At 50.2% G+C, this 24469-nt stretch overlaps 2 protein-coding genes across 2 annotated transcripts; both read right to left on the minus strand.

Moving 5' to 3' along the window:
* Positions 1–11988: 11988 nt before the first annotated feature.
* On the minus strand, positions 11989–14493 carry LOC101781095 (endoglucanase 3). Its single transcript, XM_004967464.4, has 4 exons — positions 14142–14493; positions 13831–14037; positions 13292–13492; positions 11989–13215 (listed from the first exon to the last, which is right to left on the minus strand). The coding sequence occupies exons 1-4, from the start codon at positions 14364–14366 to the stop codon at positions 12352–12354; spliced, it is 1497 nt and encodes a 498-aa protein (XP_004967521.1). The 5' UTR covers positions 14367–14493; the 3' UTR covers positions 11989–12351.
* A 4111-nt stretch (positions 14494–18604) lies between these two features.
* LOC101773817 (pectinesterase) lies at positions 18605–24463 on the minus strand. The gene is made up of 2 exons (XM_014805240.2): positions 23925–24463; positions 18605–19558 (listed from the first exon to the last, which is right to left on the minus strand). The coding sequence occupies exons 1-2, from the start codon at positions 24421–24423 to the stop codon at positions 18867–18869; spliced, it is 1191 nt and encodes a 396-aa protein (XP_014660726.1). The 5' UTR covers positions 24424–24463; the 3' UTR covers positions 18605–18866.
* Between the last annotated feature and the right edge of the window lie 6 nt (positions 24464–24469).

Consider the following 24469-nt stretch of genomic DNA (forward strand, 5'->3'; position numbering starts at 1 on the left):
TTATAATTTGGGATGAAGGAAGTAAGTTGCAGAGGATTGTACTTAGGTAGTTAGGTTGAAGATTTCAGAATTTGTAGCTCACACGATTTGCAAAATGAAACAAATCGGACTGGTGTGATTTTTTTTACAGAGAACAATTATGGGGAGGTTCTTGTTTAGAGTTTCAAGTATTTTAGAAAGCAAAATGTATGTTTATCTAAATCCAAGTTATTTCAGTTTTTAAAAAAAAATTCAAATTATTTATATCTCCATTCCTATCTCGATTAATTAAAAAGTAAGTCAGATTATTTTTAATTCAAATCTCCGCAATTCGCTTCATGGCCCACCTCAGCCCTCACATTTCTATCATCTTTCATCTTTCTTCCCATACCTTCCCTTGCGTGGCCTTCTCTATTTATCTACACTCCTGCATGCCCCACCTCTCCCGCCTCAGCTACACCGATCCCTTCACCTTCCCCCGCTACGATCAGCCACCACCAACAACACCGCCCTCACTCGCCAAAAGCTTCCCTTCTCCCTTGAGAATCTCCAGCTGTGTAAACATAGAACTTGCGGATGTGCTACCTCTCTTCATCACTAACCGCAGATGGGAGAGCCAGGGCCTCAGTCACCAGCAGGCTACCTGCTCTCCTTCGCTCCATCCCCCATTCATAGGCGCTAGAATCGTGCACCATTCCTGACTTCCAACCGAATTGGTAAAAATGCGTAAACTCTTATTACACTACAAAAATGACAGAAAAAAATAGTAATACGTGCACATATCAACTCTTTTATTATGTATCTCTTGAATCAATAAATGCACGTAACAATCAGCCTTCCATGGCTTTTTGAAGCGTCCCCACATAAGTAGAGACTAAATGTGATGCAAATATCAGTCCTAGGAGGCTGATAACACATTTATTCGACAGATAATTCAGTTACCATACAACTCCCGAGGGAGCGGGCGTGAAAGCTACGCAGCGATAATAAGTAAATAAACAACAGCGGCTAACCAAGCGACTGCCAAAAGACAGCACTCGGGACTACACGGCAGCAACAGCATCTTGGAAAGGCCAACACCACAGACAGCGTTGGGTGCGGACACAACCTCTACTCAAGGTCTTCGGCGATGAAGTCCGGGTCTTCCTCTGTAGCAACGAAGCAAGGGTGAGTACGAACGTACTCAACAAGTCCAACCCCATCCACGGAGGGGGATACAAACAAGTATATGCACAGGATATAACAAGGATAGGCTAAGGTTCATTTGCAATAAAGCCAGATTTTCAACACATGCACGGGTTTGTTTTCAAACAAGTTTTTGGTAAAGCTTTTCCTTTAGTAACTGAAATATTGACTGGGGTTGATCCTACACAAAGGATCCAAATTTTATTGCTATCGGACTCCCCGTCCGTCATAGCTCACGGCACAACTGTCAGACACTTCCGAAAATCCAACACACGCACACACACACACACCCGTGACCATCCATGCCCAAGTGCTAGTTATGTGACCACGTCGTAACTCGTCCAATGCCGTGGACACGGCTACCCGGATAGGTTTTAACTCTGCAGAGGTTGTACACTTTTCCCACAAGTAGGGTACCGCAGCACGATCACCTTAGTACCGGTGCGGATCCTAACAAAGCTATTACCCACCTTAGCTGAGACTGGCTAGTCCTCACGGAAGCACCCAGGGGTTCACGGCTCGTCCACGAGACCGTAACCGGGACCTAAGTCACCAAGATCTTACTCCTTTTCCATGGGCTCCCGTTGCTCACCAGCACCCCTGAAGACTAACAGTTCAGCTAGTGGGATTTATGCTAAGCCGTTGCCCATACAACGGTCGAGTGGTTGCACGATGGTTGAATTAGGCAAGATGACACATCAACTCGGTCCTTAACCATGACAAGATGGATATCTCCCGACATTGCTCAACCACTAAGGTACGAGCACAACATCCTGGCATTTCACACAAGAAACACCCATCCATCTCGTCTACACATTCCTTTCCTCTGAACCCAGAAAACCACTTTTCCCTAGTGAACACACACACAGACTTATTTTCCAAGTAAACCATTATAATAGTGAATGAAGTTTAAGTAGCAATTTCCTAAGCGTTCTAGCAGTGGTTATCGTCTAAATAGAGCGGGTCATATTTAGAAACAACCATAGGATAACAAGGAATGTTCATAACAATCAAGGGGTGGCTATCCAACCATGTCTTGTAATAAAACAATATGCATTTTACAAAACAGGCCAATAGGGTGTGTTTGAAAAAAAATTAGGTATTAAGTATGCATCAAAGGGTGAGATTGGACTTGCCGTCTTCAAAGCCTTCCAGGAGTTTCGGCTCGTGCTGCTGGTCCTCGGGCTCGGGCTCGTGGTCAAACTCCTCCTCGGGATCCTCCTCGGGCAATCCGCGATCTACGGCACACACAAACGGACACACAAATAAATAAAAGAAAGATCGGTTTTTAATCGTGAGCTCCGAACAGAAAACGCGAACGGAAATTAGGTAGAAGGATTATTTTTGGGAAATTTGGATATGGATCGGCGAAAGTATTTCGGAGGATGAAGTGGTGAAATTTGGGATTAATTGGAGGAAGTTTGGCGCATGAAATGAAGGGTTAATCATGAATTAGGGGCTTAAACAGAAGGTTTAGGACTGATTTGTAATAAACTAGGGACCTATTTGTAATTCTTCCTGGAGGTGGAGGGGCTTGTCTGTGAAAATGTTATGAGAGTGGTGGAGGGACCCGTTTGTAATTTGGGAGAAGATGGGGGTCAGATCGGGATTTTTTGGAAATTTGTTCCTTCTTCTTCCAGGAATCAGAGGAAGAGAGAGGGAGTGGAGGGTGGCGGGCGGCGGCCGGTCGGCCGGGCCTCGCCGGCGGCGCCGAAGGTCGGGGGAGGTAGAGGGAGGAATGGGGACCCCATTTGCCTCACCTCGGGCACGTGGCGTCGGAGGAGGGGGTGGGGCGCCGGCGCTCGTGGGGCGGCGGCGGCGGCGGCAGGGAAGCGGCGGCGGCGATTTGGCGACGGGCGGCGCAAGGGGTGGAGGTGGTGAGCTGGGAGAAGATGGGTCGGCGAGGGAGGCCGGTCGTGCCCCTTTTTCTAGGCCAACGGGGGGGTGACCGGCGGTAGGGGCCGGTTACTGGCCGGCGGCATGAGCTCAGCAGCTACGGCACCGATGGCGTGCCGGGTGGGAGGTAGGGGCCGCCGGGGCGGCGTGGTGCGGGGCCGACACGGCCGGCGCAGGAGGGCGGCGTGCGAGGCCGGGGAGGCCGGCGCCGGAGTGGATGGCACAGGCGGCAGGCGGTCGGGGACCGGGCCGGGCGCACGGTCCGAGGGAGGCGGCGGCGTGGCCGGCGGCGGGCCCCACGCGCGCGGAGGCCGAGCGGCGTGACGCCAGGGGGCGTGGGCACCGGCGGGAGTAATGGCGCCGAGCCGGATGGAGGAGTGGCGCCAGTGGAAGTGGCGCTGGGTGCCAGGGAGAAGAAAGGAGGAGAGAGAAGAAGGAAGGAAGAAGAAAGAAGAAGAAGGAAGAAAGGAAAGAGGAAAAAGAAAAGGAAAAGGGGAGGAAAAAAGAGAAAGAAAAAGAGAGGGACTGGCGGCAATTACGGCACGCGGTCGGAGCACGCGCACGGCGGTTAGACGACGGCACGCGGCGAGATTTACGGGCACAGGTAGAAGTTAGGGGTCGGCTCGGATGCCGGGACGGCGAAATCGTCGGGAAGATTTTAGAATTCCGGGAGCTTAGCGGTAAAAAGATTTTAAAGGCGATTTTAACGGGTGATTTTAGGTTGGTGATTTTCGCGGATGTTACACTTTTTGAGGTGGGCACCGTGGGTCACACGTGAGGCAGTTTGCGCTGCATTCGTCCTCGGTGAAGAAACATTTTTTAGGTTGCACTCAGCAGTAGCAGGGTTGGCCTTCGTAACAATTTATGACGTGGCAAAATTTCAGATATACTTTGCGCTCATCTGTGCTGTTGACTGTAGTACATCTATAAAATGCATTAAGTTCTTGATTAAAGTAAGCCCCTACCAACTAAATTATGAGATGAAAGATCATTTTGGTTAAAGCTAATGAGATCGTATATGGAAAAAAAATTATAATGCATATAAGCTTGAAGCAAACGTATGAATCGTCTTCCCCTATCGACTAATCCCGGTTCCGCCCATCGAGAATGGAAAGGAAGGAAGTTGGATTTGCAGTAAACTCCGTCATTTTTCTCATGGCCGAGCGGATGGACGGCGGAGGGGCAAGAGGACGATGCACACATGGGTGGAAGATAGACAAGTAGTAGAGATAAAGATTACCGTTTTTGAAGTCGAAGAGATCACAGAAAACAACGGCGGTAGAGAAGACATACCAATGCAGCATAAAACAGAATGGCGAAATAAAACGAAATCATCGATAATGCTAATAAAAGAAGGAACTACAAGAAATGAAGTTTTGCAAACGACAAATCTCCGGAGAGCTCCAAGCAATCTTCTGAAATAGTCAACCTTGATGTGAGCCTGAGCAGAGAGAGAACAGCCAATGTGCTGATCGCAAGCCCACAACTACACGATGATTTTCTCTTCATCTCTTGTATATATGCAGGTCCATTATTTATAGGCTATGGAGCACTAGAAAATTTGAATTGTTGCCGGATCGATGTGGAGAACGTAGGGTAAGCTTTAGGCACGGGTGCGGAAGATGCTGCTGCTGGTGGCGGTGGGAAGCACTCCGTGTGGCATATCAGCGACGAAATATATCCCTTTTATATATTTATCTTTACTTCTATATTTTACTCTCTATTTTTATATATTAATTTCTTGAAAATAAAAGTGAGGTTCTTGACTCCGTTCACCTCGCCGCATTTCATTTCCTGAACCAACCAGTTTTGACATCCCGTTCCTCTCCTTCTCGCTAACATTTCTTCCCTCGCGCCACCCTCTCCACATAATTACCTCAAAATCCGCGCCGCCACCTCCCTTCCCGTCCATGCTGCCACCTCATTTCCTTCCTCACTTGGATCATCCACCACCGATGTTGACGCCCACCACAACCATCACTTACTGAAAGATGCCCTTCTCCTTAGCTTAATCCTTGGATGCAAATGGAGAACTCATGCCTCGTGGTAGAACCTTCCATGCTCCCTTGCTCCGTTGGAATGTACAGGCTATTAAAATAATGCTAAAATAATATATTTTATATGCTATATTATTTTAAAAACCAACTGTTTTGGCACATTCTAGTAAATTGGTGAATTAGAGGTTTAATAGATTGCTGCATCAAGTCTTTGAATCGTGTGATAGACTTAAATTACTAGGGTAGTGAATTTTGGAAATGAAAAGTATAAATAATAACTTTTTAACTATTTAAGCATGTTCCTCTAGCTGGCATATAAAATATGACCATTTTAGTGGAAACCAATAACCATGGTCACGTTATAACCTCAACCAGATATGGTCACAGAAAAGATAATAACTCGATGCACGTACCACATATGCAATCAAACGAGAATAAGAGGACTCAACATGCAAGATCACAATGTGGAAGGTGAATGGTGCTGCCGCCACGAGAATCTTAATTCTGGATACACATCCACTATAATAATGCAAGTGTCGACATGTGGGCATCCTACACCACCCAGCCCGCATGTCAGTTACTTTCAATGACCCTACGGTAATGGAGAGGATATTGGTCCCTTAATTCTAGATTTTTTTTGGTGGTCTAGATGTCAGTTCTTTGGGCGGAGGTGATATTTGGATGCCCTTAAACACAATTTTAGTTTGCATTTGTTATTAGGGTTTCTTCGAGGAGCGGAACGTACTTGAACTCTTTGAATAGCCGCTCTTGCATACTGCTATTGCCCTTCTCAAGCTGCTATTCCCAAGCCCATGGCCCAAATGACAATAAAAATGATGAGGATGTTATTTGGGCCATGGTGGAATGATTGACTCTATGAATGATGCTCTTCTTCATAGATGGCATTCTTAACCTTAATATGTCTTTATGGGCCTACTTTATCTCTTACTATTCATTTACACTATTTGGACTCTTGTACTATGAAATGTAATAAGTAATTGATTATGTATTCTAAACTTCAAAAATTCTAAGTGAACACCACGACAATTCACTTGAAAGCACACTTTACAGAACACATGTGCGATGCATTAATAATTATGTTAGTATTAATAATCGAGTTTTTATTGTTTCAAAATTCCACTTTCAGAACTTAGAAAGCCACGATAATGCCCCGCTTTCTGCAATCCACTACTTGGACAGGCGACAGCTATCCGTTACCTGCCTTCAATTCACTATATATTTGTTGCTTGTTGATAAATAATCAATACCTAGATAACAATGATAAAAATTTCCCTAGAAGCTATTCTAGACACAGTCACCCATAACTAGCGATTAATCTTGGCCAATCATCATCCGATCTAATATCGCATCCATGTACCTTCTAGACGCTAGACTTAAGGGGTTTTTTTTTTAACATGTACAGGGTGCTCTGCCCTTTCATTATAGTGGAAGAAGCAGTACAATGTACAGAGAAGCTAGGCTGAAAAGCCTAGAAAAAGGAAAAAGAACGATACACTTTGCTCAAATTAGGATACAGAGCAAAAACCAACAAAGAAAACAAGTCCTATGTTTTTACTACGTTGTGGCCGATTGCCTTCCTCCTGGCATCTGTTCCTGATCCATATGTGCCTTGCTGAATGCCTCCAGGTCATGTTGAATGATCAGTGCTAGTTCATGTGGCTGCAGGGCTTTGTTGTCAAACACTCGACGACATCGTTCCTTCCAAATGTTCCATACCGTGTAAATACAGACCTGCGTATGCTTAGTTGCCGTTGTAGTTCCTGCTGCTAGCAGGAACTCCCACCAATTATATAGGCGATGAACATTGTTCAGAAATGGCAGTGGAAAGTTTGTCCACTGTGCAATCTTACTCCAGACCTCCTTGGCGTAACTGCATTTTGCCACCATGTGCAATGTTTTTTCATCTTGGCTTCGACACAGTTGACAAGTAGGATTTGCTTGACCCCCTCGCTTGATGATCCGGTCATTTGTTGGCAATTTGCGCTGCAATATCAACCAGATGAAAATTTTGCACTTGTTCTCAACTCTAGCTGTCCAAATCTTCTCCCAGTTAAGCTCGGCATAACTTCCTTGGAACTGCATGTCATATGCTGATGTTGCTGTGCATGTCCCTTGTGCTGTGAAGCGCCACACAATGCTGTCTTCCACGTTGGTTAACTGGATCACGTAGACTTAAGGGTTTTGACTAGCGTCTAGAAAAACTTCTTGACGGTCTAGGCGAACAGTGGGCCTAAATGAGACTGTATGTTCATCATCCCAGTAAGGGATCAACATAGTTGACCTCAGCAATTTGTTCTCAATTCTTTTGCCAAAAAAAACACTTGTTCCTATTTCAAAATTCGTAGCCAGTGGTATTCAGGTGGATACCCATGCTTTTGGATAAAAGTTTTAGCATATGCACTTCCAATGTTCATATATGTATAGAGACCCAGCAATCATTATCCCAGCCAAGGAATCTCACCGTTTTTTTTTTTTTGACAAATGAATACCTAGGTTGAAAATGCTGCCTACACCACTGGAATTGATAGGCTCCAAACCACAGGTATTTGGTCCACAATGAGACCGGCTGGCAGCAACGCAGTGATAAATTAGTATAATGGCGAGCCACTTGCTACTCGTGACAGTTCAGATCAGTTTAAAGAATCATCAATTGATAGATGATGGGGGCAGGGGCAGAATGTCTTGTGACAATGTCTCTCCCTGACTCCCTCCCCCGCGCGCTCTCTATCCAGCAACTTGACGCCCAATAACCCGGCGCCCTCCTGGGCCCGAGGACGCTTTGCTGAATTCTTGCTGCCGATTCCCAGCGAGATGCTCAGAGAACACCTGCACGGCCTGACGGCGCTCACGTTCTCCCTCGCTTCGTACACAATGCTCCTCCCCTCCTGCGCTGCAGCTGACCTGTGTTGTGATGTCTTCGAGACTGCGATCGAGTGCTGCTTGTCCGGTCCCGCCGTTCAGCGTCACGCCCCGTCGTTGCCCGTGACCTCATCTCGCTCCGTCGCTCGTCAGAGGAAATGGATGGACGGGCGATTGGGCGTAGTGCTAACGCAGCCCATGGCCCATGCGGCCACGAGGCTGCACTGCTGGCTGGCCTGGCATCGAACACCAGGCTGGCAGGCTGGCTAGATGTTCCTCAACAGGATAGTGACGCTGAGGCACGACGGGAGATTGACCAGAGACCAGACTGGCGATATGGCGGCCATGACAGCATGTCACATGACTGGAGATTGAGATGATGTTAAGTATTCCCAATCCGTCAGGCATCGTACGTTTCACTTTCACAGTGAAGAAATCAGGTCGTACCATGCGTGCTCAACCACGTGATCAGTAGGCCAAAAAACGTTGCCTGCCTGAGCGGCTGAGCCTGGCTGCCTGCTGCAACTGCAATGGAAATATGGAGGCCGAGTGGTACTGATATACCATACTAGAATAGTGCTGCACAGTATATGGCACGGGATTACTCCATGTAATGTGTATAAGCAAGTAGTAGCCTACGTACAGAGTGCAGTGCACAAGAAACACGAACTGATAGCTTCGCATGTACAACGTTGTCACGGTCGAGTGCTAGAGTTGTTGTAGACACTCGCATTGTCCCATCGATCGGTGGCCGCTACGTACATGTTGCAGTACATGCATGCTGCATCGCCTACTCAGCCGTCCAGTCCTTACTGGCAGTGGCTAACGTGCGGTGTTGCCAAACATGCATGCACGCCGCCGCAGATTCTACAGTTGGTCACATGCCACTCGGGCACTCGGTCAGAGACTGGATCGCATGCACGCGGCCCTACTCGATAGCTTGCATGACATGTCCATCCCGATGCGATGCAGCACTGTCTTTGGGGTCCTGACCCCTGTCCAGAGTCCAGACACAGACGGTACGAGATGATAAGTGAACATAAGCCAGGCTAGTACTACATACGTACCAGTGCAATCCAGTGCCCGTGCAACAGCTTGCGTCGCCTCAGTCCCTGTGTTCACAATGCAACTCACATTGTTAGGTTCCAATGGGGAAAATGCAAAACCATGTAACCATGTGACTTATCCAAATCGTTGATTTCTCTTCATCCAACGGTTGATCCAATACCTACCCTCTCTATTTCTCACATATTCATAATCCATCTCACCATTGATTAAAAATGAATGACTTAGATAGCTCACGATTGATTACATTACGTGTAACTGAAAAATTCATATCTTCCGATGGGCATGCATCGAGGGCACGCAATAATCCAGTTATGGTTGCATGGGGATACGCTTCACGCTCTGCCAGGCGCCCAGCTCTGCTTGCAGCTCTTGAAATTGAATAGGTACGTACGCAACGCACGCGAGGCCCGCCTGCGCCGATTTACGAGGCGACCGCCGACCGGCGTGCTCCATCGGGTCAAACGCACGGCTGACCACGCTGAAAACCTCTCGTGCGCGCACACTACACATCCTCTCCCCCTCTCTCTTCTCACCGATGGCGGGAGAGAAGAATCAACTTTGGCGGGAAGGTTGGGCGCATCATGAACGAACATCCTTCAAATTTATCCCTTTTTGACGGATATGGCCCCCTTTTTAAAACGGATGGGCAGCTTTCGTGTTAGTTATCGAGCCATCCAACGAGCCGTACTGCACATCTCGTCCTCCTATGCGGATTATAAGAGATAAGAGTCGCCGTGACCGTGCAGGTGCCAGCATAAAAGGACAAGTTGTTTATGCAAGATGCTTGCTGTGTCCTTTGTTGCTGCATTGAAATCACCATCCGCCATGTGATCCAGCTTTTCAGAGAAACCTAAAATGGGTGCAGGCTTGTGGGCTGTGTGGCCTGTGGCTGACTGCCTCTGGAATCACTGGGTTAGTTGTCTGCATTATGGGTACCGAAAACCTACAGTTTGTATAAAGGTACCCTAAGCTAAGAACATATTGCTCCAAAATGGAGAGGGAAACCCAATATCCCCTCCATCTCTAATCATAAAATTAATTATTAGGGTATGTTTATTTGGATCCATCGGGTAATGGTAGGTAACTAATTTTAGCCGGAGCGGATCTATCCGACCCAGTTAATTCCAATTTCCATCTAGCCAGCTAATAGATTAAGTACCTAGGCGGATCCAATCATCCATATATGACCTTAGATAAAAGAAAATCCGTAGCTCATCCAAACAACCTAGATTATTGTCTGGATAGTTTGAGCGGCACACAATCCAATAAACCACATGACATGACATGATACGGTCTTCCATTAGACTTTGACCATTTATTTATTTTATATATTATATTGTTTATAGTTATAAACTTATAAACATTGGAGAGTATATTTGATTACAAATTCAATCATGTCAAATTTACATTAAAAAATAAAAAAATTGGTGACTAAATTATTGATCAAAGATTGTAAACTTTGAATCTTGATATGTGTGTGCGCCTTATAAACAGGAAAGGGAGTATATTACTAGCTAATAGAAGATAATGCATAAAAAAGAAGGCCATTTGCCCATGGTCCCGATGGCCTATAGTAATAAAGGTGAGGGCATTATATACAATAATCACCTAAAGGCGAGTGAAAATTCGAACCACCTATATATAATACAGGTATTCAAACGGCTCCTTGACTATTTCTATCCATATTTGTAGTTCCAACTCTTAATAATCTCTATAGATAATTCAGATTTCTAGAATCTCTAATCGATATTCAAAGGGGCCTTGATGCCGTTTTGATTGTATGCAGTCAAACACGTTAAAACTTTCATGACCCCTATTTTCTTTATTTCAGTCGAACTATTCAAAGTGGCATGGTAAAAATTTTCTTCAAAGTTGTTTAAAATATTACAAATCTTATATTTTCCCATATCTTATAGTACTAACTTAGTGGTCAGTGACCATATTTGTTTATGTCTACCACACTATTTTCTGACCGTAGGACTGTGACTGCAGTGGCACTTTTCAGTATAAAATTACTGCGACGATTCCATGTATCGAGCACGTGAGTGCTGTGCTAGATCAGCAGTAGACCCTCTTTTTTTCCCCTCCATGAGCGACACGAGATATTTTGATCTGACACAATTTAACATTATTTTACGGACGAGGTGAATTATAGTTGAAACTTCTAAAAAAAGGTTATAGTTGAAACAAGTAAATTTTGTCCTCCTAAAGAGTGTTGGAGATATCGATCTTTATTTTATTTTTCCATGAAAAGACCAAACCACAGATTATACATTTGAATTCTCCATTTCAGCCTAGCTAACATCTAAGTAGCGTGTAGACTTTCACTTTTCAGGGTCTCTCTGAGACATAAAAAATTCTTAGAATGCATCTGGTTGTACAAAAGTTCAGGACGCGGAAAAGTTTGCAATAGTGATATTTATTACAATGTAAAACAGAAATTCCAAGAGATACAGACAATAGAAGAGAAGTTTCTATGAGGCCTCTCGACTTCATATTAGATTTCCTTCATTTTTTTTTTATGGATTCATGTATGTCCCTGAAATACTAGCGCTTCCGTATCATCTCGGATTCCTTCGGTGAAGCACTGGGGTAGTGAAGTGAGCAGAGCTCATTTATAGCTTCTGGCGGTTGTGCAGTTAGTTACGCTTGGGCACCGTGAGGCACCGCCATGTGGGTCACGGACCCTCGAGGACACCTAACCATGAAACAGTCGGTCGAGTTCAGCTGAAGTCTCCCAAGCCAAGTCCTGTTTCATTGTTGACTGGTCATTGACATTGGACAAGGACAAAATGGCCAATGCTTACACAAGTTATGACGTGAGAGTCATGCTTTTTGTGGTTGTCGTCTGTTGAAACGGTTAAGAGGGTACTGTTCCACTGGTGGCCTGCATGATGCAACTGTATGCTCGGCAAAAAAGACAAAAAGGTCACTACTTCTTGTAGTATGTATTTGCATATTGACAATAGAAATCCAAACAAAGTAATGCTGAATGGAGTTGTACTTCATGGAATCAAATTGAGTTGCGAGTTGCAACCACAGTAGCAGCAGTACATCCGTGCGCCAGCGGCGTCACGTACCCAAACCCAAACCCAACCAATCACACTACGGCGTACTTAACACCTAGTGACAAATAATCACGACCCACGAGCGAAGCGCCCTTCGTTTTCGCTTGCACTGGGGTCCTCCTCAAACCACGATTAACAACTCCCCTCTAATCAACCATCGAAACGACTAATCAATCACGACGACCACAACACTAACAATACTCCGACAACCTTATCGACCAAAGAAGACTGATGCGGAACTCAGGCAGGTAGCTAGAACTCAACGGCAGGTAGCTTAGCTAGAGCTGGCCGTAGGAGTGCGCGAGGTAGGCGAGTGCGCCGACGAGCGGCGCGTTGATGTAGGTGGCCGGCTCCGAGTGCTCGTGGTCGTTGCGCTGGTCGGGGAACTTGTCCTGGAGGTCGGGTCCCCCCACGACGGCGCCGACGAGCACGTTCGGGTTGGCCCCGCCGGCGTACAGCGCGGTGAACCCCTGCGAGCACCCGATCCTGCCCGGGTGCGCCGCCACCGACGGCAGCGACGACGCGCGGTGGTGGATCCGCCGCGGGTACCTCGCCCCGTACCCGACCATGTACGACATCCCCATCGGGTTGCTCCCCAGCAGGTAGTCCACCTGCCGCCTCGCGATGGCTCGCAGCCGCTGCGGCGTCACGACGGCGCCGCCGCAGCGCACCGTCTGCTTCCCGAAGGCGAGGTACTTGGCGTAGGTGAGGAGGAGGAACGCGCTGGAGGTGACGTACTGCATGTTGCTGTCGCTGAGCTTGAAGAGCAGGCCGCCGCGGGTGTACTGGGTCTGGTCGGTGGGTGTTCCGGGAACCATGGAGCAGATGAAGGTGTCGGCGTGGCCCTTGTACTCGTGGAGGGAGCCCAGGCGCTGCACCAGGAAGGACTTGGAGATGAGGATGCGCGCGCCGGCGTGCTTGTTGTCCCAGCCGAAGGTGTTGTCCGACTCGTCGGCGCCCAGGACCTGGCCGTTCACCTGGATGTAGCTCAGGTAGGACGGGCTCTTGGTGGCGCGGTGCAGCCACGCCGCGCCCCACAGGAGCTCGTCCTGGTACCCGGAGTAGGAGCAGTAGTAGGGGCACACGTCCGCCGCGAGCCCCGTGCTGTAGGAGCCCCGGTGCTTGTCCGCGAACTCGAACACCTGAAGCGCAAGGAGGTTGAAGCAGAGCACCGAAGGAACAGAGACCAATGGAACAGGGCCGAGTAGCACTACGCACCCTCTTGGCCCTGGCGAGGAGGCGGCTGGCGTAGGCCGGGTCGGACTTGCGGAAGACGAGGGAGGAGGCGGCGAGCGCGGCGGCCGTCTCGGCGGCGACGTCGGAGCCGGGGGTGCCGGGGTCCACCTTGTACACGGTGCGGGGGGTGTCCATGTCCTCCGGCCGCTCCCAGCACGCGTGGTCCTTGGTCGCGTCGCCAACCTATGAATGATGACGAGAGGGTCAGGAGATCAGCTGGGTTTGCGTGGACGCCCCACCAAGGCACCAGTCCACAGTCCACACTGCTTGGTCCACATGGTGCGTGTGTCTGTGTGACTTGTGAGCCGTGCAAGTACAGAGGATTTGTTTGTTTTTTTCTTCCATTGTTTGCGAAAAAGAAGCAGCTTTTCGTGCCGTGCGCTTGTACTACTTCGTACATGCAGCTACTACTCTTTACACAAGATCTATAGATTCTTAGCACGAGTGAGGAGTAAAGAAACAGGAGTAAGTACTCTGTTTGACCATGAGGGAAGAAGAACAACTCGGAAAAGCAAGCTTGCCTGGACGTAGATGGTGTCCGGGTGCGCCGTGGCCTTGAGCAGGTAGTCGGCGCCCCAGCGGACGGCCTCCCTGGCGTGCTGCAGCTCGCCCTTCATGAGCCCGCCGAACTCCACCACGCTCCACGCCAGCATCGTCATGCTGAACGCCATCGGGAACCCGAACTTGACGTTGTCCCCGGCGTCGTGGTACCCGCCCACAAGGTCCACCTGCCGGCGCCAAACACGAACGAAACGGGTGTCAAGGAACTGTACAATGCAATGCAGAGGAGATGATGGACTAGAAGCAGAGCCAGAGCGGCACGACGACTTGCCTTGGCGGAGGCGCCGTCGGAGAGGCCCGAGTCCCTGCGCCAGGACTGGCGCTGCGACGGCGGCAGCTTGCCCGACCGCTGGCCCTCGAAGAAGAGGATGGACTTGGCGAGCGCGTCCCTGTAGTCGTGCGCGGCGGGGCCGTGGTGCCCGCGCCCGGCCATGGCGTCGCCGGGCAGCTGCACGACGAGGAGGGCGAGCACGAACAGGCAGCGGAGGCGAGCCATGGCGGGCCACCAGAGCTCCTCGCCTACTGGACAACGAAACGGGCGGCGCCGCTCGCTGCCGCCTCTCTCGGCTCTCGCCGCCTACTGGCTCACTGAACTGAAGCTCGCTCGCTCACTGGCTGCCAGAGTGCCACTCGGAGCGCGGCTTTTAAAGACGGCGCGACTGTTTTCCGCTGTATATTTATTGTCGTTTCCTTTTTCGGTTTCGGAACGGCCATGACTTTTTCCCTGGCACGGCCGCGTGCCCCGAGAGCCCGTCCGTCAGCCCGCGGCTCAGCTGCTTCACATGGGGCATGGCCACCGCCCCCAGCGCCAGCGAGCATGGCTGGCTGAGCAAGCTGCTTCAAGCAAGCAAGTGGTATCGCGTCTTCAGGGGCAGTACAGTACAGTTTTTTTTGGCCTTTTTTTAAGCTCATTTCGGCGCGTGAAATCATGGGATAAGATGGTGCCTCTCACTGCAAATGCGTGGTGGAGTGCCGGCAAGTTTCGGGCTTTAATCCAAAAATTATTTCTTGTTTGCATTGCGATAGAGGGAGCAAATTGCCATGTATGGTCAGTTTTTGGGTTTCCAAGGCAAATTTTGTTTTAACTGAATCTGGTGCCTTGTTGGAATGGCAAAGCCTGCACCGTTTGAGCTTGAGCCGCCGCTGCTGCAGTGACTGAGAAGACGAGGGAACCGTGCAACGATCACCGCCGGCAATTAAGCCACAGGATCAGCATCTCTTTTTTCCTCCCTTTTTGCGCCTCACAAGATGGCTTTACACTCCCTCTCTGGATTAAGAACAAAGTTGGGCCTTGTTATCTGTTAGGTCTGGTGAACAGGCCCAGCTTTGCAAGATATTAGTTAGCCCATTTAGCTAGCATTTAGGTAGGCAGCCGCGCTTTTCTCTGGTTTAGGCCAGTGTTACCATGACAGAGGCACTTTTACCGTTTCATCTTTTACATAACAAAAAGATACACTGCATATTGATCAGTAGGATATACATTACAAATAATATATTGATAGTGTTTTCATCTTGGCATATATTAGATGTAGTAGTTAAAATACTTGCCACAGGAATATAACTATATATATATATATATATATATATATATATATATATATATATATTACAGTGCAAACCATGTGGAGCCATATGACTAACGAGTGAGAGATATGGGTACCCCATAGGTCCCCACCGACCATGATACTGGCCGGTCGAGACAAGTGGATCCACCCAACCAGAACGTGCGAACCAAGGACATGAAGATTCTTGGAGCACAAGTTAAGGAGGTTGGGTGATTCAAATCAGCCCGGATATTGCGGGATACTTATTGTAATTTGACTCGGATTGCTTTCCATGCAACAAGCGGCTAGATTACATTTAAACCGACTTGTAACCCTAGATCGTTAGCCTGTACAAGGCGGCCAAGGGTGCCTACCTAGAGCACGTCAACTCTCCATGAATCATACCAGCAATACAATCCACCAAAACACGTGACGTAGGGTATTGCTCTCCGGAGACCTGAACATGTTTAAACCTTTGTGTTCTCGTGATCACCTTCGAGTAGTCTATCCCTACCTACAAATCAACCACTTGGGTAACCCCTGGTGGACTATGGGATGCGTGTGGGTGGCGGCGACTGCACGTGAAGGATGCAGCCGCAGCGGCGCGAGCGACGGTGGCAAGCGACGTGGGTGGTAATTTTACCTTGACCCGTGTGCAAGGTAACCATACCAACTCATCCAGCCTAAGAAACACTATCTTAGCCCAACTAGCATCATAGATTGCAGATTTGACAATTAACATCTCTGCATACTATAGGTCCTGAGTGGGCTGGCTCGAGCTTGGCTGAGGCAGTCGAGGCTCCCAAACGCACCCAAAGCGCGTCAAGGTGTTTTGGGCCTGCCGCCACGGGGCCTGTAGGACCTGGCCACGGTACATAGCTCCTCGCTGCCTCCACACATCCACCGTTAGCGGTCCGAATTGAGCAACTTAAGAGCAGCAGCAATCAACGGAAAATAAGCTATCTCTAACAAAATTGAGAGCGCACGAGATAAGGGTAGACCTTGGGCAATCGATTTTACTTAGTTCTTGGTGCCAACTGTAGACCGGCGGTGACGGATTTGGCCGGTGCTCTGGTTTCCTGAGCAAAGCAGACAGAGAAAGCAAGGAGAAAACGAGGAAGACGAGGCTTAGTTGCGTGCGTGCATGGGACCTCTGAGTTAGATGCTTCGGATTCTCGTGGGCCGTTTGACGGAGAATGGAGAGAGGAGATGGAGTGGTAAGTTACGACGTGAGTCGCCGGAGGCGAGTCACCGAGGGGGTGTTTGGATATCAGGATTAAAATAAAGCCCTGTCACATCGAATGTTCGGATACTAATTAGAAGAACTAAATATAAATTAATTATAAAACTAATCGCAAAACCCCTAGGCTAATTCGCAAGACGAATCTATTAAACCTAATTAATTCATCATTAGCAAATAGTTACTGTAGCACCACATTGTCAAATCATGAACTAATTAACCTTAATAGATTCGTCTCACGAATTAGACTTAATCTATGTAATTAGTTTTATAATTAGACTATATTCAATAGTTCTGATTAGTATTTAACTTTAGCTAGCCAAACCGCCCCTGAAGGGCCTCAGAAACCTGATGTTCGTCGTGCCCATCATATCATGTGCACACGATTTTCAGGCATCGAGCCGAATCCAGCCGCGCCCCCCGCAACAGATTCCCACGGCTTTCTCTGGCTTCGAGACCGGAAGGCGACGCGACGCGCAGGAGCGGACCATGGGTCCTGGTGCATGTACGGCGCACCAGCAGTTCGGTACGGGCGCACATGACCAGCGTCGTAGCGTCTCGACGACTTTATTCTCCGTTCATCTCGGAGCCGTCCTTCCTCCACGTGAATCTGCGAGGTGCCGAGTGCGAACGCCGTGATCATCGGCGGAACGCGAGCCGCACCGCACATTCTCCAGTTCAGTTCTCATCCGGGGCTCGGCGCCGGTGCGCTGCACGCGTACGTGTTACAGATGAGAGTAGAGAGACAATCACCTGTCAAATGCGTCTGTATCCGGTAGTCTGCACTGTACTATGTGTGATACTCCTCTATGCTCCACTGCTGGGGAAAGCGCCTTCAGTACCAGTTTCTAATCCCACTTTAGTACCGGTTGTACAACCGGTATTACTAATTTAGTACTAAAAGGGAGCCTTTAAGTACCGGGTTAAATAACTGGTACTAAAAGTATTAAAAAATAAAAAAAATAAATCCGCCGACTGGAGTCTCGGTTGCACCCCGCCGCCATCCGTCAGAGCGCCGGAGCCACGGCCGCACAGCACCTGAGCCCCGCACTGTAGAGAGAGGGAGGGAGGGAGGGAGGCGGCGTACTTATGCTGCTCAGCCACCGCCACCGGTTGCCTCCGCCGTTGCTCCTCAGCCTGCCGGTTGTCGCCACTGCCGGATCTGAGGGAGAGGTGTCTGCTACTCTAAGATCCACGCGCTCCTTGCTCCGCCACGCCTGTTGACACTCCGCCGTCGTGCCCTCCTGCCGAAGCTATGCCGCTCTTTGCCCCGCCGCTGCTCTTTGCTCCGCCACACCCTGCCAACGCTTTGTCACCTCACCGCGCCCTCCCTTCTTGCCTCCGCTCCTCCTTGCCCTACCGCCGCTCCTCGCCACATGTAAGAGGTGAGGGACGGCGACGACAGGGGTGGCGAGGGGATCGATTTGTGTGGGGGAGTGAGGGGGGCTGACACGTGAGGGGAGGTCCCCTTGGAGACTTCACCCGGTACTAAAAACCCTTAGTCACATTAGTATCGGTTGGGGTTTCAACCGGTACCCGGTACTAAAGGAGGTCATGGGGGACTCCTCGGGGACTAGTCGTTAGACTTGGTACTAATGCTCATATTAGTACCGAGTTAAAATGCAACTGGTACTAAGTCTTGGAACGAATGCTGAGTTTGAGAGTGGCATCGTGTACTCTCTAGTCTGATGGTGGATTTTATTCTGCCCAGAGCCACGCAGACGCAGCTGCAAAAGCGCCATGAAAAGCCTCCGCCAGAACGACCTGGGCATGTGCCAATGTGGCCACGCCACTCAAGTCACAGTGAATGATCCACCGATGGAGCTATGCGGCAATGCCCGTGACCGAGTGCACTTCGATCGGATCCGACACCTTAGCAAACTCCATTTGATCACCCATAGCAGACCTATCTGTCATCACGTACCTCTCTACCAAAAGCAGGGGAAAAGATGAACAAAGTACACCAGATTTAACGTCGTAATACCTATACGTAGTATTAAGTTCATTCGGACCCGTGTACCGAATTCACGCAATGCACGTATACAGACTTGAACAACACAAAAAGAATCAACGACAGACACATGACCGGATCGGTGCCTTTCCACCTCTCAATCAACTTACGCCATCCATTTATTGCCATCTCGATCGCTCCCTGTGAATCAGAATCACTTTGCTGATGAATGAATCACTGACCGACGCGGCGACGTCTCGCTCACAAGCCAGTGGTGAAGGGGATGGACGTGCCGGCGAGCCAGACGTCGCCGTCGATGAATGACCCGACGGTGAATGCGCTGGCCTCGGCCGCGCTGGTGATGACGCGGTACCCCTTCCACTTGACCCTCCCGGCCGTGCCGGCGCCGGCGCCCGTGTTCATGTACTCGCCGTAGTAGAGCGTGTCCAGCGCGAAGCTGCCGTTCCACTCGAGCCACCCGGCGGGGTCGATCAGCGAGTCCAGCTCCGACTGCAGGAACACCGTGCGGGAGTACTGCTTCCACGGCCGCCCCAGGTAGGTCTTGGTCGACGACTCCTGGCCGGCGAGGTCGGACGCCGCCGCCACCTTGCAGCGCTGGATGGAGATGCCCGTGTTCTGGTTGGGGTCCTCCCGGCCCTGCGCCGTGAAGATGTTGCTCTGGTTCGGGAGCGGCTTCCGGGCGTAGAGGTTGCAGCTCTGGAAGACGACGGCGGCGTTGCCGAAGATGAAGTCGATGGTGCCGTAGATGTCGCAGTCGCGGAAGAACTGCCGGAGGGAGTGCACGTACAGGGTGTCCTGGTAACCCACGAAGCTGCACCGGTAGAAGGCGGAGAGGTCCGCGCCCACCCGGAGCGCCACCGCCTGGTGCTTCGACGGGCCCGCCGAGTTCTCGATCGTCAGGTCGCGGCCCAGGAAGTTGTTGCCCACAAGAGCTGCGCGGCCCACAAAATAAGTCGTCAGAAAAAATATTGAGAATCAACATCATCCGTGCAAGAAAAGCTTATGGGCTAGATTACGACACCATGTATCGACGGGTGGCCCAAATGTTTTCAGGAAAAGAGGGCCGGCCCAATTCATAGTTTCATTTGTCCTGGCCCATTAAACATCCGACCAGCATGTCTCACAATGAACCCTGGCATATTTTGATTTTACGCTATTCTTCTGAGTTTCAAAAAAAACCCTCAAAATTGACTATCAAAATACAAAAAGAAAGCTACTTCTACCGGTTGTAAATAACGATATAATTGTAGGTGCTTCAAATGAAGTGCATGAACCAAAATGAGCGGTGCATCAATGTGTGTACGACGGTACATCTTGTGTGTCGATGGGAACCAATCTGGGGACTTTGGCTCCACGTACATACGCCATAGCATCTGTTAGTTCTACACGGCACTGGTTTGAGTTAACCGTCTTAAGGCTCGAGCTCCAAAAACGGCTCCGTTTTTGCTGGAGCCGAGCCAAAGGGAGAAAAATGGAAGGGCTCCTAGGGAGGAGCCGGACAGAGCTAGAACCATTTTTACACGCGCGAGCTTCATCGGCTCCTTCCTGCACGCCCAGCTCAATTGTTACCAAACTGCCCCCGAAGTTGACCAATTTTACGGCAAAATTGCCACAACACCATCAGAAGCGCGTGGGGCCCGTCACATGCGCTCACCGCCCTCTGTCGCACGCGCCCCTCTCTCCTCGCATCGCCTCGCCTCGCAATAGGAACGGCGGCGTCATGAACCAGCTCCGGCGGCCGTCAACAGCGCGTAGGAAGCTGCTTCGGGCGGGGAAACGAGCGGATCAACCGTGGCTGACCTCAATCTGGGGATTGGGGGGGGGGGTGGAGGCGCTGCATCTAGGTCGGATGAGGCCCTTCCCGGACCGGCGGCCGGCCAACGGTGGAGGAGCAGCGCCGGGGACCCGAGGGTTGGGCGGCGACGGGGAGATGAGTGGTGGAAGTCTAGAGGTGATGGGGAAAATGAGATAAGGCAGATGGAGGACGTGGGGAAAAAAGAAAAGGAGAAGGAAAATAAAGAAAAATAAAAGGTGAAGGAAAAAAGAAAAAAAGAAAATGAGAGAGGAGTACATTTTCATTTATTTTTTAATTCAAATGAACTTAAATTATAAACTAATATTAAACATTCATTTTATCTATTAAAAAAATATAGATCCAAGGGCATATAGGATATTTGACCTCTTACATCCATTCCAAAAAATATAGGAGAAGTTGTTTTGCCAAATACTTTTCAAAATGGCTCCATCTACATCAGAAAAGCCGCTCCACCACAGGAGTCAGAGTCGGAGTCTTTTTAGGAGGAGCCGGAGCCTTACAAAATTAGTCATTAATATAGTTGGGATATTGGCAGTTGGCACGCGAAATGATCCAAAACAACGCAAAGCCTCTCTGTTGTGAGTAATACTTCAGAATTACTATACTAATAGTAATAAAATGGTTCTATCAGTCTAGCTAGCTGAACCTAGGTCTTTTTTGGTTTTCAAGTCGCATTCTGCAATCAGCAGCAGCCAGCAGAGTGACGCGGACACGCGGACGCTGAATGCATGGAAAGCTAGGCCCACATGCAGGCAGGACGCGAGGATGCGGACGCGCGCACAAGGCAGGCCCGCGTGGTGGGCGACCGCGTCCGCGTAGGTCCACGTCCACGTCCACATGCGAAGGCACGTCAGCAGCATAGACAAAAGAAAAGGGCCCTGTCCTGGTCGGATATCACGCTGCATTCTATACTGAGGTACAGAGTGACACGACAAGCACCGACTTCTTCACAGAGCATACTGTGCAGCGAAAGAAAACAGCGGCTAGTTTCTTAGCGAAACAGGGACAGCAGGGTACGTAGTGCGGCTAGGAAAGCAGTATACTGTGCATGCATGCGTGCGTATGCGTACGTACGTTGCAGTTGCGCGGTCACATGCTATGTCGTATGTTACTGCCCTCTTATATGATCACTGATCCATACCCCTAAAATATTAAAATTAATACGCGTGGATACGTGCTTATTATTACGTACTGCGGCAAACAGTATGCATGTGTGCGCGCACATGCTGCTTTGGCAAGGAATGAAGAGTCACGGGTGCATGTATCCTTTGTCCTCATGCACGCATACCCATGTCTGTCACTGCCTGGTTATAATGCAGTTAAAGGCTTAAGCCTTTTTTTTTGTTAAAAAAGGGCTTAAGGCCTCCGTATGGCCATATGTACTGTCAAACTGAAGTGCCCAAGTTCTAACCGGTGGGTAGCTAGTGTTGTTTACCTGCAGATGTTCACGGCCCAAGTCGTGGCGTGCGCACTTATAACTTACAAGTAAAATCTTCTAAGATTTAGTCGTAGCACTCGGAACATGCATGCACTACGAGTATGCAAATGCAACTACGCATGCATGTGATGTGAGTGTAGTTGGTTGGCGACTGCATCATTGTACTGCCCCCTGTACCCTGTACCAAGCTAGTACTGGTAGTGCTAGGGCAAGACGGCCACAGCCCACAGTGCAGTTGCTGGCGCCGGCCCGGCCCGGAAGGATGCCATAATTGGACAGCTCGATTTCTCTGTCCTGCATTGCATGCAGCGGGGATGGGGCTCACGCTCATGTTCATGTGTGGATCCGGTTATCCGCTATCTCCTCACAATGCACGCACCACACGCTTTCGACGAGGTCCCCTGCAACACAGTACTCCACTACAACTTCTGCCACTGACATGGACTACTCCGCCTTTTTTTTTCAATAGGACTTGCCGGCTTGCTGCCACCACCTTATTGATTTGGAGCCAAGCTAAGCTTACACGCGAGCCGTGCACGCAGGTAAGTAAAATACTCTCTCCATCCTCAAATAGCCTTGCAAAGCTTACGCGTGTAACATGTGTGTATAGTTACTGACCTGACCTGATCCCACCTGACCGCTTTTACCAGAAAGAGTCCGCCGCCCGCTGATGGTGGCGCCGGCACTCATCCGGGCTCGACTATCCACCGACCCGTCTAACACGACGACACACGGCATGGCCTATTTTGCTCTTTATTTTGGCCCAGCGCATGCATGCACTGGCGATCTTTATTTTGGGGGTCGTCAGATCGCCAGAACAGAGACGGGCCGCCAGCGTGCTCGCACTGACTGCGCACACCGACACTGATCAGGCGGAGGCGGCACCACCCCCCGGATCATGGACGACTTGGTCCGATCCGCAGCGCCCGCTCGCGGTGACCACCTGCGACTGTGAACTGTGATGTATCCACACCGACAGCAGGAGGCAGGAGCGACCATTTCCGGCCGCGACAGACATGCCGATGGGGTGCTCATCTGGATCATCGATCGCACGCCACGGGCATGGAGGATCCGGCGGCGTCTGGTCGTGCCCCCGCATCACCTCGCTCGATCTCACGCACGCGCAATCGGCAAGCGAATCTAGGACGACACGCGGTATGCAACGTGCTAGCTGATTGGCAGTTCTGATTTAAAGTATTAACAAACTGCATGCATTCTGATTTGGCTGGAGAGGGCAGGCAGAGCATCATCCGGCGGCCGGCAGCAGCACCAAGCAGCCTCAGCTAGCCACCACTGCCTACTGCTAGATCAAGGATGGAATGATGGATGTGCACACAGGACCACGGGTTCGGGGCAAGTTGGAGAGAGTAAATTCCTAGCTACAGGAACCGAGCATTTCAATGTCGGCAGCTGATCTGGTGGGATAGCAATGGCGGCAATAGCATCCATGCATGCTTCCATCTGCCAGTACTGCCACAGTGCGCGGGCTAATTGTTGCATTGTATGCCTGGTTCGTGGGACCCGCGTACCTCGTTGCCAATTACTAGAGATGAACAACCTGTCAGTTATAGCAGATACTATTCGCGGAACAGAGTCCTACCGATTTCTTCTCCATCTAAAAGCATTATATTGCTGAAAATGTGGCACCAAATAACCCCATTTCTGCACCCCTCTAGTACGCGTTAATCTGGATTACCACTCAACCACCTGCTAGTCACCTACTCGTATTGTTACCCGCTCTTGGATATGAGTTCTTAGATTTCACTGTCACTGTCACTGTTCATATTTCAATTAAGCTAAAGCGCTGTAACTGTAACTGGCTGCGAAAAACCTACTTCGTTTCCCAAGCAACAGTTTAGCTTAGGTACTGAAGCTACAGCGCTGCTAGTCAATACGAACTGCTACTTCGCAGCGACAAACTTGCTTTGATGAACCACTTGCACTGATTCAAGTACTGGATCAATGCGCGTACGAAGCAATGGGGGAGCAAAGCATTCAGAATGTAATCAAGCGTGGGTGCGTACTGAAAACTGAGGACACTCACCGACCGTGGCGGAGCGGAAGGTTGTGGAGCCGTCGATGACGTTGCGGCTGCCCTTGATGACCGTCTTGCCGATGCCGTCGCCGACGAACATCAGGTTCACGTGCTTCTTCCCGACATCCACGTTCTCAATGTACGCCCCGGCCTTGATGTAGATCACGTACCGCCTCCGCGAGTTGGTCGGCGCCGCCGCCACCGCCGCCGCCACCGTCGTGAAGTTCCCGCTCCCGTCCTTCGCCACCACCGCGTCGGCCTTGATGCCCGATGCGGGGGCCTGCAGCAGCCGACGGTCCCCGGGACGCACCCACCGCGGGAACCCCTTCACCATCTGCCCGTACCCCACGAACGGCTGCCGCGGCGCCGCGGTCGCCTCCGTCTTCGTCTCCGCCTGCGCCGACGATGGCGACGGCGAGGGCGCGCCGGGCAGCTTCTTGGCCATGGCGAGCGAGTTGCTGACCATGCGGGAGACGTGGTAGAGCGTCGGCTCGATGTAGCGCCGCATCCGCCCGCCGTTCTGGTACGCGAACCCGTCGAGGCAGGTGTACTGG

Source organism: Setaria italica, chromosome V (assembly GCF_000263155.2).
Source record: "Setaria italica strain Yugu1 chromosome V, Setaria_italica_v2.0, whole genome shotgun sequence".
Lineage (NCBI taxonomy): Eukaryota > Viridiplantae > Streptophyta > Magnoliopsida > Poales > Poaceae > Setaria > Setaria italica.